Source organism: Paralichthys olivaceus, chromosome 18, assembly GCF_024713975.1.
Source record: "Paralichthys olivaceus isolate ysfri-2021 chromosome 18, ASM2471397v2, whole genome shotgun sequence".
NCBI classification, from domain to species: Eukaryota; Metazoa; Chordata; class Actinopteri; order Pleuronectiformes; family Paralichthyidae; genus Paralichthys; species Paralichthys olivaceus.
In genome coordinates this window covers 12,712,695-12,732,923 of record NC_091110.1, presented here as the reverse complement: position 1 = coordinate 12,732,923, position 20,229 = coordinate 12,712,695, and the positions used below count along the sequence as shown (strand labels likewise).

Below are 20,229 nucleotides of genomic sequence, written 5' to 3'. Positions count from 1 at the left end.
GTCTGACATTAAGCACAAGGTCTGAAAGTATGTGATCTCTCTCACAATGCCCAGCAAAGATTAGAGCTGCAGACACATTTAGAGCCTTGAGCCAATAAGAAATGTGACGCACGTTTGGCACTGCAAGTGTCTGTCTGACTGTGATGTAACGACTGTAGTACTTTAGTCTGTGTGTGTGTGTGTGTGTGTGTGTGTGTGTGTGTGTGTGTGTGTGTGCACCTGCTTGGACTGTGATCTGCAATAATTTAGGTTTTCATCATTTACAAAAAGCTCACTTGGCAAAACATTAGGGCTGTGATGATTCCCCTGATGTCACAACCACAGACTGTAAACAAATATGGATGAAAGGACAGCTCCCCAATGGTGAAGCCAAAGCATCTTGATTGCCCCCTGCTGGTTGGCCACAGTGCTGGTCTTAAACCCTGCCCCCTTCATGTTAAGAAGATAAATGTCAACACAAAACATACAATTAAAGGGTTTTCTTTGGCCTGGTAAAAATTACAGAAAATACATTTTTATTTTGGTAAATCAAATGTACCATTTGAAAGTAAAAGTCTTGTACAAGAAAATTACTTTGGCTTCATTGTCCTTTTCTTAAATCTTGGTCATTTCTTTCCTCTTCAGGTTTTTCATCCTCTAAATGTGTGTCACCGCTCTGGTCCTTCTGGTCCTGCTCACCAACCAGAACTTTACTGTAGAGCTTCTGTTGCTCTTCTTTATAGGCGTCTTTCACTCTCGCTCGTTTCAGGCCTCCGTCCCTTAGAGCAGAGAAGAGAGAGAGGAAGAGGGAGACACACACAGACTCAGACACAGTGTCTGACCAAGACTGTAATTCAGCTTCAGGAGCATGATACCACTGTCTCCCCCCGTCTGTATACAACCATTAACACATCTAGTGTTACAATGACTCACCAAATTAGATCCACTAAGCCTCCTTGTGCAGCTATAGCGGCTTTAACTCTGTTTGCAAACTGCACTGCATCCTCTCCCTCCTACACAGGGACAATAATAAAATAAGTTGTTCCGTAGATAGAGGAAATAAAAGGTTGTCTAAAGTTGTATGAGTTGTTTTGTTGTGACGTAGTTTCACCTCTCTGTTCATAGGAGGTAGATACCAAACACTGCAGACGATGGCCCAGCTGCTCATCATCCTCAGCAGATAAGTCACCAGGCCAAACTTACTGCTGTTCCAGAAAGCATCACCAAACCGAGGGTCATACTTGGACAAAGAAATACAGGCAGATCAAGCGGTTGTACCAGCAACTTAAGCAGAAATAGGAAAATGACAAAAGTTCCCACCTTGATGGCAACCGGATAAACAGTGCAGTCAATTTCAAAGCTTCCCTTTTTGAACATCATCACTGATGTGTTATTGATGCAAGTACCTGCTGATGACATCATGAGCTTGTACACTAAACAACAAACTTCAAAAGTATCATCATCAGTTCTTGGAAACTCTACAACATTATGATACACACCCTCAGGGAACATGAGGATGGGCTGTTTGGTTTTATCAGCAACGTGATCCCCAAGCCTGAAATGAAAAAAGATATTTTCATCAAAATATTCAATAAAAATCTGTCAATTTGAATCATTTCTACACTGTAAATTAAGATTGATGGATTAGGTGTCATAAGAATGATCAAGACCAAATCATTACCATGAATGGAGATGTTACAAGAGTCAAATCTGTAAAATAATGACTGCTGATGGCAGCTATAATGTGTAAAACCTAAAATCTTAATTTGTTTCCATGGTGATAAAGCCCTCCTTATTAATAACACAGCAGTCATAGAGACAGTGAGGGACTTCATATTGTATTGGCCAAGAGCAGTGATGATGCAGTGTTACCTTTTGGCCACTAGGTGTCTGTCTTTGACTTCTGATCTGTCAAACCAGATGTGATGGGAGGATCTGCCCATGGCTCTTTGTATCATTCCCATCAACCCTCTGTGAGCCTGACCAATCTGAGAGACAAGTTAAAGTCAGCACGAAAACAACATGTCTGCTCATCTCGAACAGCATAACAGCAACATTTCCTAATCATCCAGTCAACATGTACAATCACAGAATCACAGGATACACAAACGTTTCTACCAGAGAGTAGCAGCCATCATTGGCCAAGATGATGACATCAATGGGGGTTGTATGATTAGCCACACAGATGCCACCATTCTGAGGTTTGTTCTCGCTGCAATGAAACAAGTTTATTTAATACACAGACATTCAACTTACACCCCAGATCAAAACCACAGATATTCAAAAGATCACAGTATGTATATAAATGATGGATGACATTTTAAAGGCTGTGTGTACCTGTGGTGATAGGTGATGATCGCTGTGAGAGATCTGACACAGATGCGGTAACACATCATATGAATCTTCTCACTCAGGTAAAACCTTAAACTGAAGACACAGAGCTCATTGCAGCAACAATCACTGCAGCTCCTGTAGAACTGATGCAAACTTTAAAATGTTGTCATTTTAAACCATCGACTGTACAGTTGGACAACATGGCAGGTGAAACCAAATTATCTTTATTGCCCCCTGGTGGCTGGTTGGAGTATAACTAACCCCCTTCTTAATGTTAGTGGCTGTGTCAGCCATCTTAACATACAGTCTATGTTTTAAACCTGAGCTTTTGTGATAACATGACATCTCACTTATATTTTGAACAATTAGGAACCGAACAAAACTTACTCTGTATTTGGTAAAATGGCCACCAAGGTTGTCAGGACTAGGAGCAAACTAATGCCAGTGACTGCCAGAGTAACCCTGCAGGAAAGAGAATTATGAAGCAGTTGTTGTTTAGTCATTTTACCATGAGACAAATCTGCCCGTGTGTTGCTCTGACCTGAGAGGCAGCAGGAGACCATAGCGGACGAGGACCCCCAAGCCCCACAGGACTGTGAGTCTCATACTTATGTGACGGAAGTTGTAGCTGCTTCGGGTCAGTAAGTTCCAGCTTTCCAGTTCCTGGGCTGAAAAGCGCTTGGTCACCTCATCGTCCACGATGCTCTCCACACCTCTCCGGCAGAAGTAGAAGATGTCCGCCATTTCAAACTCCGCCTCTGAGCGCAGACAACCACGAAGCTCCTGGATCTCCTGCTGTAAAGAGGATAGTGGTTCTTTGGCTATGATATCTTCAATGAGAATGGGAAGAAAAAAACACATATTTGAGTTAATGGTTAAAAAAATATACACATACAATAGGCATTCTTGACTGAGAAATATTCAAATATCATTTCTTTACCATTGCTATACGGTTTATAGAGTTCCTGATTCTTTTTCTTCGCTTCAATCTCCATTCGTAGCGTTGCCCACTAATCCAAGAGAAAACACATTAAGATAACTAGCTTAGCAAATTAGATCAATTCAGTGTTGTATTTTCTATGTTTGCACTGATGTTTGATGTCCAGCAATGTAAAAGTAAAGACTGAGGCTGACTTACATACAGACATACTACTAATAGTTGCATTAGAAGTAATAAACAAGAAAACACAACGATTCTTTGTTCCAGGTGATTAAATACAATCAATAAAACATATTTCTGAATAGTTTATTAGATTTCTGCCAATTGATCACTCTAAAGCCGACACACAATTGTTTAACATTATCTACGATGAGATCAAGGTGGTGTTTACAGCTCTGAGAAGCTTGCAGCAGCTGAGAAATTACAGCAACACTCAACAAATTCAGTCCTCTACCCTTTGAATGACTTACTCAAGCGTAAGTAGGTCACAGTGTGGATGCATCAGACTGCTTTGCCCCCTAGACCTGGAGAAAAGAACCATCGCTTGATGGTACGCTAAATAAAACAACAAAATGACACCACTGATGGCCACTTTAGACTGAGCTGCTACAGGGAATCAAAAAGCGACTCATGCTGAGCCCAATTCTAAAGTGGAGACCACTGGATTACAACAGCTGCCTTCAACTGTCCTGCAACCTCCAGGGAAGAAGGAAAACATTTTGCAAAATGCCCCAAAGCAAATCTAACTTCGTCGCAGGAGCCCAAGCTCCCTGTTGTACTCACACCACCTCAATTGGTTGTCCCAGTGCTAAACACTTGTTTGTCCCAGAGGCCTGTTCCCAAGCCTACATCCCTTCAGGGAGAAGATGCACCAACATACCCCATGTGTCTAACAATCTGTCTGAGCTGGGACCCTGGGGTCCCATCCAACAAGGAATGCTTTTGTTTATCAAATAGGATTATCACTGTTTTAGTGTGTCAACTGTACTAATAACTCTACGGTCCATAATTGTTATAGTGGTTTAGAGATAGTGTAACATACTGTATTTGTCCTGAAATTTTGCACAATAAATAACTTCTTCATTTCACCAAAGACCCTGGATTAATAACACATGAATGCAAAGGTCAAAGGTCACCAGGCTCACCTCAAAGATCTTGAGAAGTGTCCTTATGTAGAGTCTGCGCATACCAAAGGAGACTCCGAGTACAGTTGGTGCGATCATGAGGACGAAGAGGACACTGAACCACACAGTAATGTAGATACCGAGACACAGCAGGTTGTCAGCAGGAAACAGAGTCATGCTAACAACAAGAGGCGACACAACGACACCACACAGCACAACCCTGGAGGCATCGGCTCTAGGTCGAGTCGTCTGGTCTGCTGGAAGCCTCTGTGTCTGAAGCAGACGGTGACATCAGGAGAAGATCAGCGTCTGTGTGAGACAAAGAAACAAAATATTATCATAAGTCAGAGAAAAGTGAAATCTTAATAATCCCAAATGTTCTACAGCTGTTTTTAAACAATATACACTTTATGTTATATATTTTTGATATATTTTATGATCTTGGTCGACGGTTTATAACTGACATATTGGTACGTTGTGGGCGTCTCTGCCCTGATTAGTACTACTGAGTAAAGTGAGGGGCTGTTATGCTGGAACTCTTCCCCATTTTATTTCTTGTCTGAAATGACTTTCTCCTTGCATCCATTGGCTTTTTTTTCTCCTGACAGCGTGAGTAAGAGTTATTTTTGCTTTTCAACAATGAGGCAATGACTGTTGATCACAATTGTAAAGCGACAGCAATTGTGTCAGTGTTTCTGATGTGGAGCGAGGTTTATGTAAACTGTCAGACACAAAGTGGCTGAGTGCAGAGAGTCAATTATAATGAGGGAGTCCATTGTGAGTTACTGACTCACAGCTAGAGTTCAACTGTGAGCTGTGCAGGTAAACTAACACTGGATTATCAGTCAGTGTTTATCTCTTGCTGCTTTAATATTGCAAATGTCCCCAATGTGAGACTGATAAAGGATTATCTTCTTTTATCTTATTCAACCCTGTTTTATGTATATTTGAAAATGTCTTACCTCATTGCTGCTCACCTTGAGCCAGCTCTCCCTGACAGAAGAGAAATCTTGTCTTCCTGGTTAAACAAAGGATAAAACAAAACGATAAAGATGGCAAACACTGAAAAGACTCCAGAGTGATGGCAAGAGTTCAGGATGTAGGTTCACTGATATCTAGACGCAGCACTTTAGCTATACATTAGCACAACTTCACCAAATGAGGCAGCTCTGACCGTGCTCCGGATTTAACGCACTAAGCGTCAGAGCTGATCGGAGGAGGATTGAAGCGACAGACGGTCACAGACGTTTCTCCATCTGGTCTCTGTCATGACTGAAGCTCAGGAACCTCTCAGGCTCTGTTTGGTTGTTATCAGCTTTAAACAGCAGGAAACCACAGCAAACACAACTCCTCCACAGCCCGAGTGTCTGCAGCAGTGAGCCCCACGATCCCATCACTCCCCCCCGGGTCAGAGTCATGGAGACACCGCATGTTGGTGCTGCAGACACAGCAGCTCCAGACAGACCGAGGATCAACCAGGACCAGACTCAAGTCAAGTCATACAACAGCAGACCAATCATGAGTCGACATGTTTTGGTGACACTACACTAAATGACAGTGAGGGTTTTGAATATTTGTTAAATAATAATAATAATAATGGATTATATTATCATAATAATATTTTTTAAAATAATAAATATAATTAAATAATAATAACCCAATCAGCAGCAGACTATTTATTGGAATGATATGGATTTTTTCAACAAATATAAACACTACACCTCATAACATGAGGATATTGGTTTGATTATTCAAATCATAATAATAATAATGAAAAAGCAAAACATATTCTAAGTAAATGTTGTTGCAGACTATTAATTGGAGCCTGACCGATGTGGGTATTTGTGGGCCGATACTGACATTACACTTTAAAACAGTGAGGGTATTGCACATTGTTCTTGGAAACAATAATATGAGTATAAAAAATAAAATAGACAATAATAAACTAAAATAATGAAAAGTGTTGTGATCTAACCAACAGCAGGCTATTACTTACAACCTGACCAACGTGGATTTTTTTTTGGGGGGGGGCCCATTCAAACACTAATATTAATGAGTAAAAACTATCCAATACCCATGCATTAGCCAATACCCTATAGAATATATATGACATATTAAGATCAATGAGCTTGTAATGATGGTGCTGCAGGATCAGGAACAGAGGGAACAGAAGGAGAAGCAAACCTTCAAGCATCCATGGAGATTTGTGTGACGGAGTGTGTCGGCCACCAGGGGACGATCAAGATGTTGACAACAGACACATACCCAACACACTCTCAACCCCCGATAACCAAAGACTGGGAAATAACCATGACCTCACCAGTTTGTTGAAATGCAAAAAGTGCTCAATATTTTAAAGACACCAGCTGTTTATGTTAACAGATACAGATTTAACGGATGTTGTTTGTTTTTGGATTTTCCTTTATGTTATATTTCACATTTTAGTGTTGTTCTGTGTTGTTTTATTCCCATGTATATGCAAAGCATTGTGTAGCTCTAGAAAGAATGTTAAAATGAATATTGGGCAAAATAGTCAAGAGAAGAAACACATTAGTCTGTCCAATAAAAACCTTTATTTATATTCTATTTATTTATGCTACAAATTGCCGTTGTTCTCTAGCATGCATAGTTTCAGACAGTTAAGACAAGTAAAATCACAAAGTAAGATTTCCCTTTAGAAGAATACCTTAGCTTTAGAGCATGCATATGTACCCATGCCCAGTCAGGAACAGTCAGTAATAATTTCACTGCCCCAGCAACCAAAGGGCATTTCAACAGCAATTTTGAAAATAAGATCCAGTGAATCATATTTCTAGAACATACTGCATAATCTTAATTCACTGCATAAGACTCAAATGACATTTTTAGAAACTTTCTTTGGCTTTTTTAGAATATGAATATTGATAATGAACGTAGAGAACTTGGAAGTAGAGATTGTGCTATAGGGGCAGCTGATGGCTGAGGTTGATCCTTCAATTGATTTTGAGGTACCAAAGTTAAAAGTGAAAATCCACCAAAGTGAAAATCACTTCAGAACCTGTAGATTCATAATATCCTCAAAACAAGCACATGTATCAGGGCTCTCTGATAATAATAATAACGTCCATAATAATGTCCATCTTTCCGCTGTATAGTCTCTGTTGATGATCTACCACTGTGAGTTAGGTAGAGATGGGTTTTTTAGTATTTAGTATTCATGCAAAGTAATATTCAGAATCAGTAAAATATACTGGAATTTAAAAAGGCCCATCACAGTAGTCAGGAAACGTTGCAGTCGAAAAGAATCTGTTCACATTATGCACACTGAAAGTTACAGATACATATCACAGTAAGAGAGGCAGAATAAACTGCGCCAGTGCTACATTACATATAACTACAAAACATTGGCTCGCCTTAATCAGGGTTCAACAACTGTCTCAAACATCACATTACCCACATTGGCATTATAGAAATGTCATTACTAAAGGAAAATAAGCTTATATATTATATATATTAAATTATATATTATTTATTGATTGATTTTAAGATTTAATTCGGGAGATAATAATTCTACAGTTTAGAGTGAAGAGAGAAAAATACATTATGCACAAAACACAAACGCACAGTTTCGACAGGATGACATGAAATATTCTCCATATTGCTATAATTGTATTTGTGCTTCTCGGCATTATAAAGGAATGTGTTGTATTTGTGTGTGTGGTGTTTGCTGGCATACTGTTGGTGCAAATGCGTTCCTCTTAAATGCTACTGTTATAAATAGTGTCTGAGCAAAATGACACAAACATCACGTTGCCCCTTGGGTCAGAAACCACATCGTCATTAAAAATGTCGTCACTAAAGGAAAATAGGCTTCTTTTTTTTTCTCAAATATACTTTGTAAAAGTTAGAAATGCAGCTGTTGATCGTTTTAATGCTCAATAAGAAACAGCAGCAGCATATCGTCATCAGCAGTGTGGCTCCTGGCAACAGTGGTCAGCCTCTGTGCTTCAGCGTGGCAGTTTCAGGCCAGGGGTTGATATGTATTTGATTTTGTGTTCATCGACAGTTTCAGAAGTTCAAGCTCCATCAGTGCTCTGTGCCGATCTCGCTCCTGTTCCTCCACGTTTGGTTTTTTAACGTCTCGGCTCCTCCTCGGCTGCAAACTCACCGAGACATCATCCGCACAAACTCTGTAAATGAAAAAGAAGAAAGAAATTCACCTATGTTAATGAAATCTAAAGTAAAATATATGAAGCTGCACTGGTGTATGTTTTTATTTATTTATTAGTTTGTTTGACAGGGATAATGCAGTGACACAGGTTGCAGAATAGACATGAACTGCATGTGGGAAAGCAAAGTAACCATATAACCTCAGTGGTTGTAGGTTTGTTTGGTTTCTTTTGTTTTTTTGTTTCGCACATCCAATCACAAAAAATCACACAATCTAAACAAAAATGAACTTGTACATCAACTGGTTACAATTCAGCTCTCTGTGAGTTTTAACTACTTAAAAATATTATTCAGCACTTGGAACTAAAAGTCACAGTGTTTAATGTTTTTCTCCCCTCTGAAATCTAACCCTCTAAGTTTGCATTTTCTGATATTTTTATCCCTGGCAGCCTGCATGCATTTGTTTCTCTGTGTGTAATCTATGAGGTGGCATAATCCCTTGGTATGGAGATAATCTGACAGACAGACCTACTGCCTTCATCCCCACACCTCACCATCAGCGTGGTGTTGGGATTCCAGCTCGACACATGCTGGGATTTGAAACGTTTATGCATGTTTAGATCAACCAGGAAGGAAGATAAATATGTGTAATCTGCAAACGATGGTGGATGTTATTCTTCACCTTCAAAGTCTACGTGTCCATCTCCGTTGAGATCTATGTCTCGTAGGATGTCCTCCAGATCTCTGTGTCCAACCTGGAGAGCACAGATCGTGTTTAAGGATGTTTATACGGTGTAAACTCATATTCAAATATTGAGTGGAAAAATAAGACTGAGACAGACGCAGTGATCCTCCCAGGAGTTCTGTACCTGTTGTCCAAGAAGTTTCTTCATTGCCTCTCTAAGTTCTGCTGTGCTGATCTGGCCATCGCCATTTGTGTCAAACTGAAATGAAGAGAAAAAAGACAAATAATAGAAGCAATCATCAAAATGGAATCAAGACATGCAGTTGCAATAACTCTTAAATATGAGGGAACATCCTCAAGATAAGTGTCATGGCAATCTGACATTGAATTTTTTTTTTATTCTATAGCCATTATATAGATTTTTTGACCTTTTCACATTCCTCACCTCCTTAAATGCATCTCTCAGCTCTTTCACCCCAATCATATCTGCAGTTTCAGCCAGAAGTTTGGGCCCCATGAGTTCAACGAAGTCCTCAAAGTCGACATGTCCTCCCACTGTGAGACAAGAGGGAGAGGAGGAAGTAGAGACAAAACGACAACACCTTTTTTAATCATGCTCCGGCTGAAACCTTGTGTTTAAATCGGCTGTAAAAGTGGAAATAATCCACAGTTTCACTCACAGTTCATGTTGATCTGCTGACTCAGCTCTATCAGCTCCATCTCTGTTGGCATGTAGCCCATAGTCCTCATGCAGTTCCCCAGGTCTTTACAGCCGATGAAGCCATCTTTGTCTTTGTCGAACTCCTTGAAAGCCTCACGCAACTCTAAGAGGTGGAGAAATCAGGCATGAATGTTTGATCAAACTTAAAATGATCTCACGATTTTTACTTTGCATTCTTAACAGTCCTGAATTGTAACGTACCATCCATTTCTTCTGGCCTCAACTCTCGGTCCTGTGAAGGAACACAGTGCAGAGTCAGGAATCAAAATCTGCTGATAATTTAAAAAATCATGCCAATGTGCATCATTCCTCACACAACACTGAAAATGAAATACATAGGCAACTACAATATGTGCCACAGTGCCAAGAGTCTGCAGGTTTCCCTCCAGCCAGAGAGGAAGAGCTTTGAGACCTCCTGCTGAAGTGTTTGGACGCAATAAAACGTGTAGAGACTTGGCACTCTGAGATACTTGGGTAAATAATAACACATAGTTAGGTTTTGAGATAAAAGTAAAGTAGCTGAAAGAAGATTAGATATTTAATAATATAGGATGTCTAAGAATATACAGGAATCTGACATGTTTGCTGTATCTGTGGTGTAGCTATGGGTTTTTTCATGAATGCTGCTTGCGTGGATATCCAGGGACGACAGAAAAATCCAACATATTCAGTAGTTCTTTTATTTCTTCTTTTATTTGCAGCTCCATTCAACTAAAATGACTCAATCTCAACACCAACAACCATCTGAGAACTGGTCTTTGGAAGAAAACCCGCAGTCGTCTACACTGAAGAGTTCAACATCCCTGTTTTCTATAATGGCAAGACCTTGACATGTGTCATCACAGCTGGAAACAGGCTCATAGAAAAAATCGCCAGGTAAAAATCATCTGTGCCACCGCTGTTATCATGATTTAATAATCCTCTGACAAATGTCCAAGTGTTTATGGGGAATGCAGCCTCAGGCAAGTACACACACATACACAAACACTTTAAGTGACACATTGTCACAATACCATCTTCTCAGTTGCACCACGCTGACTTACATGCTCTTAGTGCTGACATTACAGTGAGAGGTGATTACCACACACATTCATGGTGACTTCCAGTTACTGTGTGTGTGCTGCATTGTGTGCTAATCTCTCCTGGCATGCATGCACATGATATTTTCTGGACTTACGTACAGCCTGCCGGCTCTCAGCGAAGCCCTTGCGTAGAAAGATGCACGCGGGCCCCAGCACGTTGTGCATGTTGGCTCCGTTCTGGGCCAGGGCCACTAGCGGCTCAAGATAGGCCCCCCCAGAGCCCCCCTCCTCACAGGACTGCACTGCTTTGTAGTTCTTCTTCTGGTCCTGGAGCAGCATCCGGGGGAAGGGGGGCCAGACATGGGAGCAGGGGCAAAGACAGGGGTAGAGACCGTGACTCAGATTGTGGTAGCATGGAGCGAACATGGAGGTGGGATGGAGGGGGTTCTAAAGCAGGATCGGAGGTCTGTCAGTCATGCAGAGGTGTAGTCAGGTCTGTCATGATGGAGGAAAGCACCTCAGGACTCTGAGAACAGAACAGCACCAAGCCTCCATAGCAACAGTCCACTGCCTGTTTTCATTTCACCAAACACGTCTCTCGGCCTCATGCAACTGCTCTTGAATCAGTTTGTTCCAATCGTCGCCTGCACACTTTTTAGTAAAGGATTCAAAGGTCTAATTCTTGTATTTTTCCATCTGCTGCTCTAACTCCTAAAATAATATTCATTCACCACAGTAACTGCAGTGACAAACTGTCAGAAACCCTGTGGTCAGACAGGTTCATTTGGAGGAGACTTTATGCACAAAATCATCATGTTGTCTAGAAGATTATGTTGAGGTTTAGTCAGCTGTTTGATTATAATCACCAATTAGCCCGTCAACTACAGGACAAAGGTTGTTCTCACAGAAATCAACCCACTGCAGAATAAAGTCCGAATATCCAACCTGACTGATATCTGAATTAGAGAAGCCCATTCCACCCATTTTTTCCAAGCAGATATAAACGGCATTTAAACACTAGCATCTCTTCACGCTAATGAAACACTAAAATGCTCGTCAGGGCGTCAATTACCAACATCTAACTCAGTGGCTAAAAATCCAGCGACAAGCACGAGAAGTCTACTCGTGTCACAGCGAATTACCCAGAGGCCATTTTTGCTGCTGCTTCAAATCTCTCAGACGTGAGCTAGTGCCCATCTTCAGATGGATGGCGCAGCAAAGCGAATGACACATTTGCATGCATACAGAATAAAAGAAAATGAATATGCATTTGTGTAATACGTGCAGTCACACGTGGTATTATTATGCTCTGCAAATGACCTTCACTCTCCATCTGTTGCCATCTAACCTCTAATGCCAGTTCATGCATTCCAAGTCCCCACCACAGGAACGGATGCCCACCGGGTAATCTGACCAAGTGAGGCATGGAGCAGGGCTGTCTTCGGGTATATCGTGCCAGAAAAAGTACTACGAAGCCACGCGCTTGCAGTTATATAACAACCCACCCCCACCCCCCAAAAAGGGCTGTAGTCAAGCAAGAACTTCTCCAGCAAACCATCCCATTATGCACAGATGGCGTCAACAGTTGCTCGTCATGCTGTGCTTCCTCAAGGATGTGCAGCTGCTGATATGAAGAGAGAAAGTTTATTTGTGGGATTGTCTGAGTGTCTTTGCAGGAATACAATGAGGACAGTGAATGCAAGACATGTATTGTACAAGCGAAGCGGGCATTGAGTAATTAATTCTGAATCACTGACTCGATCTGGACAACTCTAAAGTTTATCAACAGGATCTAAATTCACATATTTTCAACTCGGCCAACAGGTCAAGATCAAGCAGCAGCTTCTCTGATCTATCCGAGATTTGTTTTCCAGGGAGCGAAACGACACAGCGATTAGTACCGAGATGACGTTTATCCAAAAAGACTCATAATAGGATGCAAATGTCAGATTAACACAGCAGTGTGATCCACGCGGAATGAGTTTTAAAGGCAGTCAACAAGGTCCTGCATCAACAATCAAGACTAAGATGCTCTACTGCAAATAATGACTAAAATAAAGCATGAGACGTAATATTTGTCTAAAATATCCTTCATCTGTCCTCCTTTGTGTTTGGTCTCCAGCGACACAAGACACAGGGCAACGGTCCAGTCAGACACAAGCAGTCACTCAGTACAAGTCCGGTCAAAAAGCCTTCAGTCAGGTTGGGGGCCACACCATGAGACAACATGCAGGGGATTCAAGGAGACCACAGCCAAATGAAAAACCTCAGAGCCGACCTTACCTTCTTGGTGAAAATTTTGAGCGACTTTACAGAGTTGCCCATTGCAAAAAAAGAAAAATCCTTCTCGTTCTATGTTTTCTCTCTAACTGTGTCTGTGTTGGTGTGCCTGTATGCGAGTGCACGTGTATGCATGTGTGTTTGCATATGTGTCCGGGCATGCATGGGAATAGGAGTGACTAGAGAGGGAGAGAGGGTTCAGTGGGTCATTGACTAATACAAGAGGACGTTTGGGAAAATGCAGGGAGCGGAGCGGGGGTATCATAAGAGGTGGAGAGAGGTAAGGAGGGAGAGGACGGAGATGTGTGCAGGGAAGACCCACAGGCAAGGACACTGGGAGGTATGAGGGGAGGGACACTGAGACAAAGGAGGAAACGTGTAAACAAGAACAAAGACGGATCAGAAAAACAAAAAGATAAGCGAGGGAGAGGGAGCATGCATGTGGACAGAGCGAGATGCAAGCGCCAGGAGTAGAAAAAGCAAGATTGCTTATTCATTCCATCCTCTCTCCTACAGTGTATTTCCTCCCTCCCTCCCTCCCCTCGACCCTATCTTACTCTCTCCCTCCCTCTCTCTCTCTCTCTCTCCCTCTCTCTTCCTCTCTCTCGTTCTGTCCGTCCGTCTGTCCCTTGCTCTTTTTCCCTCACCCTCTCCCCAACGCTTTAAAACCATCTATGCGAATGTGACAGAAGAGGCTCGTTCGGACAACATTACCTTCCCCTGAGCAAGATGCTGGAGACACTAATCCAAACACACACACACACATACACACACATACACACACACACTCGATTAAACACACATGGATGAGGGGCTGTGAAGCTAAAAATATAACACGCTTTCTCTTCCCCCCTCTCTCCCCACTCTACCCTCAACATCTATCCCCACTCTCTCTTTCTCTATCTCTCTCTCTCCCACACAAACACACAGACACACGCACACAATGATGTAAAAGCATCACAAAGTCATGTTAAGCTTGAAGGGCTTGAATTCGTATGAAAGCCAAAATGTGCAAGAAATGACAAAGGATGCTGAACCACCAAGGATGTGCAAATGCAAACACACACAGAGAGTGAGGCAAGTAAATGCTCTCTTTCAGCCTTTCACACACACACACACACACACACACACACACACACACACACACACACACACACACACACACACAACTTAACCGTCAAAAGTCAGGATCTCTAAAAACCAGTGGCAAACAGTGAAAATGTTTAAGTATTATACATAAAATGTGAGATGTGAGATACACTCGTATTAAAGAATATAAACCATTCTCCAGAAAAAGCTTTAAAGAATTTACAGTGGATTATTTTTATAGTGTCCTGCCACCAGTTGAAGACGTATAAAGATTCTTTGCTTTGAATAATAATTTGTGTCTGATGTGGTTTTTACACAAAAATGTAAAAATGTAATCTGTTAAAACTACTGCTCATAGATCTACATAGATCTTTGCATTGTGAAAACAAGGTTCAAGCACGGGCATCATTGTGCACAGTGAAGCTCAAACGTCATAACAATGAGCATAACCAAACTTTTAATGGGTTCAATCACTTCTTCCACCACTGCTTCCAAAATGACAAAGCACAACATCCAGCTTTTACCCATGCTTTGGGGGGGTTTAAAACTGGAAGCCTTCACTCCAGAGGTGACTGTGGCACAAGTGTACTTCCGTGTTTCCCTCTCCACGTTCGACCTTGTCTATTCTCTGCTATTTTTAATGAACACATTAACGCCGGAGCCGTTTCAGATCTCGCTCCCATTCAGCATCTCCGCGGCTCCTCTGTGCTCCTCTGCAGATGATTCATCCATCCTCTCACCGGAGGCTCATTGTGAACTTCAGAACACATCAGACGACAGACACAGGAGCCGTCAGTTCACATAATGTCAGCCCACAGTGCACGGGCATGAGATCCATCTCTCCTCTCTGTCTCTCTCTCTCTCTTTCTCTGGCTATATTTTTCTCTTTCTTCCTCACCATCTCTCCCACTTAAAGACTTAAAACATTTACATAACTGCTTTCATGCTGAAATCTCAGGAGAAAAACATTATCTGGTTATCAATGTAATACAGAGCCATTAAACTAAATCATTTTCATGATTTCTAACATTCTTGCAACATATTATCTGTGCAAACAATGCAAATGAAGCAAAATGCATGCACTAGACAAGAGGCTCATTCCAAGAGAGAATATCAATAATTCCTTTTGCTTTCAAATCATTGTTTAATCTACTGCCATCGAGATGTAGATGAAGGGGACTCTCTCAGGGGTTCATTATCATCAACCTTTTTCTTCCTGTTCTTTTTTAAGATAAGAAAATAATCATTGCAAGTCCTTTCTTTTGCAAAATGGGAAGAAATATAATCATTTGTGGTCAAAATAGTAATTCAAGCCACTGAGTGTCTGAATGACGAGACAACAGAGAGATTTGTGATAAAAAGTGACCATGAGAGTTTTTGTGCGTATGTTTTTGTCGTCATTGGAGGACATAAAAAAAAAACACAAAAATGCACACTTGCGTCATCCTGTGCCATCTTGTGCTCGAGCTGAGACGTCACAGTTTAATCCTTCGTTCGATTAATTCATTCAAATCAGAGGAGCTCAAATCTGTAACTTTCATGCTGATTATTCTGGCGTGGCAGCATTATTCCAGCTGTTAGTCTAATTAAAGGTCTAGTGCGTCAGAAGTGGGGTAAAAAAAAATAGAGAAAAGTCTCATTCCAGTCAATTAAACCTCTATTGTTTTTTTCTCTTCTGACTCATTTATCCCTTATCCTCTGTCTCGCTGTGTCTCTCACTGATTTTCCTTCCCAGCCGCCATAAATATTCAGCATTATCAAGTAGACGCATATACACTCAACGTTGCTCTTACATCTCACCGCCTAATCCTCATCTCAAAAAAGGGATTTAACCAAAGAATGATTTTTCTACCTCCTCCTTTGCCGGCAGAGATATAAAAATACCCATGTGTGTCTAAAAATAGCCTCCCTCCACATACTGGAAGCATATGCCTGTGGTGAATACGAAGATGCTACGCTCTCTTTTCCTCTCGTTCATATCTGCTTCTTTTCAGAATCTCTTTTTTTTTCCTCACACCTCTTCTGTCTTGTTATTTCCTCTCAGATGTCATCAAGGTCAGCGTGACCCCGGCAGGAGAACGAGGGATGAGAGGAAGTGAGGTGTTGTAAAACACGGGGAAAGGGACAGAGAGACAGGAAACGTCAGCAGTTGCGAGAGTAAGGATGAGTTGCAGGAGGAAGTGAGGAGCTAATCTGTGTGTGAGGACCTTTCCTCACATTGTCCTCGGACCTGTCAGGTGGGAGCAGGCAAGTGAGAGCTGATAAGTGAATTATATAATGACCATCAAGTCTTCCAGCAAAGAAACTCTCCTCTCTTTCCTGCTCTGTCCTTCATCCTTGCCTTCTTCACTTTCTTCTCCTGCTCTGTCACTTTTCCCTGATGTGACACACAGCGGGCTGTTAATCCCCCCTGACTCTCTCTCTTTCACACACACACACACAAACACACACTGAGTTCAAACCTATTAGTACAAAACAGTACTTGCTCCCTCTGCTGGTTAACACACATATCCTTTCATCTATATTTAATTTGAAAAAAAAAACAAGTCTTTAAATAGTAATTTCTCAACAGTGGATAACAGACGTCTTCTAAAAACCGTCTCTGCTGCATGCTACAGCTTTCCTGCGAGGATTTGTACAACAAGGTCAGAGAAGGTCGCCAAATCTGAGAATGGAGAATCTCTAAAAATAGAAACTACATTTCTGCAGGGACAAAAAAAAAACAGCTCGCGTTCTGTCCTTCATCAAGGTTTCTGGTGTGACCTTTAAGACTCAAACGAGTTTAGTCAAATTTAATGAATCGCAAAACCTATCTATAACCCCCGAGCTGCAGATCATATTCCTAACCCCCCACACCAGCCTTTTGGTAATCGTGATTCATCTAATGAATACTGGGATTATAAACTGGTAGCTCGGAGACACATCTCCTCCTGCTGCAGACTTGCTCTTTATTTCTCAGATTGGCTCTGTCAGGTTACACATTTGCCAAAAGATGTGAATGTTTTCACCGAGGCAAATGCAGAAAAAGGAAGAAATAATTCCAGCCCTCCTCCAGTTTTTCATAATCAGGTCCTGATGTGCTATTTTTAGCTTGGTGCACTGAAGGAGTTCAGTTGGAATATTATGCAGATCTTGATGTTACATAAGAAAAATAGGAAAGAGTTACCAGGAGTGTGCCATATCTCACCCTGCGTTCTGCTGCGCACTGTCACATGTATTCAAAGAGCATTAAGGGCGTGTGTGTGTGTGTGTGTGTGTGTGTGTGTGTGTGTGGTCACTACAATGAAACGGCTTGAGTAAACATTCACCCACTCACTCTCTCTTCCTCTCTCTCCCTCTCTCTGTCTTCCTGTCACACAAACACTGATGCGCACAACTAACTTTTGTCCACTCACAGAGTCACTGGCCGCTGTGTCAGACATGACTGAGCTTCACAGTGACGACATCACAGAAAACACACAAACGAGCCTGTGCTTCAATAACTTGATGATCCAGTTACAGAATATAGTCACAGTCACTTTGCTTATAAACTTCTGACATGAATAATTGTTTTTTTATTCCTGTTTCATCTTATTCAACACTCATCCAGAACTGCAGCAGCCATCCCAACCCTTCAAATGCACAACGACACAAGCAGCGCACAGATTTTTGCCCTCACCGGAACCCCTAAAACTGATTGAAGCTCTGGCCTGGATTGAGAGGAGTTATTTCTGGAACACATTAGCGCACAGGGAGGTAATTGTCTCCTCTTGAGCTTTTTATCATCAACGCAGAAAGAAGGATTTCAACAACACAAGAAAGAGAAAATGAGAGATGGGATATTCTGCAGCTGTGGGAGATCTGTGTGGACAGGGGGAAGTATGGCGCCTCTTGGAAAAGTGATGTGTTAGTGGTGAACAGGTGATGCAGGGAAGAAGAGATACAACCTTTACATCTAATTCTATTTTATCAGAACTGAATGTGGTGTCAGGGTGAGGATTAACTTACCTGTGTGTGTGTGTGTGTGTGTGTGTGTGTGTGTGTGTGTGTGTGTGTGTGTGTGTGTCTGTGTGTGTGTTGACAAGGTCTCATCACTGAAAGAGTTTTCCAAAGAAAGTTGATCCAGAGACACAATGAAAGATCACATTGGGATACATGAGCACCCACCCTTCGAACCAACCACCCCCATCCGACCCCGCCATCCAGATTTGGATTGAAAGCATGCATCTATTTTTAATCAGCTGCACTGAGGCGACTGCAGGTTCAGTCACAATGTGTCATCTCGCCTGTGAAGCTGCTTCTGCACTTGTGATGCACTTTTAATAATCGACCATATAAAACATTTTACCTTCAAATATAATATGTGGATAATGTTGACTGAGAGTAACCCTGGCCCCTCTAATACTGGAATTAGTGACGATCATATTAACTTTAATATTGAATAAATACTTTCATGGACTTTATAAATTAGCTCTTTTGTTGGCTGCAATTTCCCCATCGATGGCTCCACTTTCTGCAAATGAGGATGGCTCCTCTATTTGAGCACCACATCCATTGGAGCTGTATCTTACCGTTGATGAGGCTGTGAAGCCCATTGAGATTATGTAATTTAGATCAATTTGACCTGAGTGAAAGACATTGATGACTGAAGTTGTAGCCTATGAAGGCAAAATCTCTGAGTGTGAAACGTGATTGAAGATACAGATAATACACCCACACACTCATTGCAGTGAGTTCTTAGTGATTTGACGACTGGAAAGAATTTTATTTTGCATTTCTACAAATTATCAAATGTTTTAATTGATACTTGTTTAAATTTCTGCAGTTTTGAGTTGTGCTTCTACTTTCACCTTTTCACAGGGTGTCATTTCCTTCCTTACCTGGCCAAACACTGACTTCACTATGGGATGGAGCCTGGAGTCGTATTCAGACGGGGTCCCGCTCAGTCTCTTGGATGTCCTGCGCGCCGCGGGCCGGACAGGTGCACCGGAGGCAGGTGTTTCCGAGTTGAGGCTGGAGGATGAGCCGGTGATCACTCTCTCCCTGGGCTCGAAAAAGAAATCTGCATCGTCCGTGTGCTTTGGGTAAGACCGAGTTGGAGAGGTCCTCCTGCCCTGGTGATCACCTCTCGGGGAGTCGTGCTGAGGATGAGGGTGTTTGGACCTGGTGGAGTTGCTGCGCTCCTTCTGATGTCGGCTCGTTCGGAGCCTCGCATCCTCTGGAGGGTGACCATCCTCCAGGAGGCTGGCTTGTCTGTGAGAGTGGCTCTTCTGCGCCCGGTGGTGATCCCCTCCTCGGGAGTCGGCGTGTCTTGGCCGGCAGAGGGGTCTGCGCGCACTCGGCTCGCAGTCTTCCGTCCAGCCTGCGTCATGTCCGTCTCCAGCTCCGGTGGGATGGTGATGGTTTGAGCGGTGACTCCGGTGACCGTGTGGTCCGTGATCCGAGTGCGCGGACCTGCGGTTGAGCCCCGACGACCTGAGCAGAGAAGTAGCGGACTCGCTTTTTGGAAGAGAGGAGCTCATCGTTCGACTTTACGCGCTCGAGAGGCGAAGTGAGTGTGCTGGAGGCTGGGGGTCGCGTAAAAGGAGAAGAAGGCAGGTGCATCAGCATCAGCCAGTGGAGGATCCCCCCCACCCACCCCTCTCTCTCTGTTCCTCCCTCTCTACTCCACACACTCCATCACCGCTGCACGGTCCAGCTGCAGGAGCCTGATCGTGCGTCTGCAGGAGCCGTGACTGGAGCCTGGTGATCCTGGTCAGTGCGACGCCTCGCACGCGTCTCTAACTTTGGATGACAGCGCTGCGTTATTGCGCAGCAAGTTCATTAAGACGCACGTCACTACAGATCATTTCTGGCATTGTGAGCCGCTGGAGGTGCATCATTCAATTTGTATGTGAATGAACAGTTGCTCGAGTGTCTGTGTTCTC

At 42.4% G+C, this 20,229-nt stretch overlaps 2 protein-coding genes across 7 annotated transcripts; both read right to left on the bottom strand.

Annotated features, from left to right (window-relative positions):
- Positions 1-492: 492 nt before the first annotated feature.
- Positions 493-5,849, bottom strand: LOC109626160 (glycerol-3-phosphate acyltransferase 4-like). 4 transcript variants are annotated; one of them, XM_069513572.1, is made up of 14 exons: positions 5,533-5,849; positions 5,340-5,395; positions 4,399-4,686; positions 3,254-3,323; positions 2,855-3,143; positions 2,701-2,775; positions 2,317-2,406; positions 2,098-2,191; positions 1,852-1,967; positions 1,479-1,534; positions 1,300-1,388; positions 1,091-1,219; positions 913-992; positions 493-758 (listed from the first exon to the last, which is right to left on the bottom strand). In XM_069513572.1, the coding sequence occupies exons 3-14, from the start codon at positions 4,552-4,554 to the stop codon at positions 581-583; spliced, it is 1,422 nt and encodes a 473-aa protein (XP_069369673.1). In that variant the 5' UTR covers positions 4,555-4,686; positions 5,340-5,395; positions 5,533-5,849; the 3' UTR covers positions 493-580. The 4 variants fall into 4 exon arrangements, with proteins under 4 accessions (XP_069369673.1, XP_069369672.1, XP_019937424.1 ...); XM_069513571.1 differs by having other exon boundaries at positions 5,552-5,849; XM_020081865.2 differs by having other exon boundaries at positions 1,300-1,385; positions 5,340-5,545.
- Positions 5,850-7,838: 1,989 nt separating this feature from the next.
- Positions 7,839-19,936, bottom strand: cabp1b (calcium binding protein 1b). Of its 3 annotated transcripts, none has more exons than XM_020081678.2 (8): positions 19,183-19,936; positions 11,114-11,281; positions 10,134-10,164; positions 9,892-10,035; positions 9,657-9,766; positions 9,396-9,470; positions 9,209-9,281; positions 7,839-8,546 (listed from the first exon to the last, which is right to left on the bottom strand). In XM_020081678.2, the coding sequence occupies exons 1-8, from the start codon at positions 19,822-19,824 to the stop codon at positions 8,521-8,523; spliced, it is 1,269 nt and encodes a 422-aa protein (XP_019937237.2). In that variant the 5' UTR covers positions 19,825-19,936; the 3' UTR covers positions 7,839-8,520. The 3 variants fall into 3 exon arrangements, with proteins under 3 accessions (XP_019937237.2, XP_019937239.1, XP_019937238.2); XM_020081680.2 differs by lacking the exon at positions 19,183-19,936 and adding an exon at positions 13,238-14,085; XM_020081679.2 differs by lacking the exon at positions 11,114-11,281.
- Between the last annotated feature and the right edge of the window lie 293 nt (positions 19,937-20,229).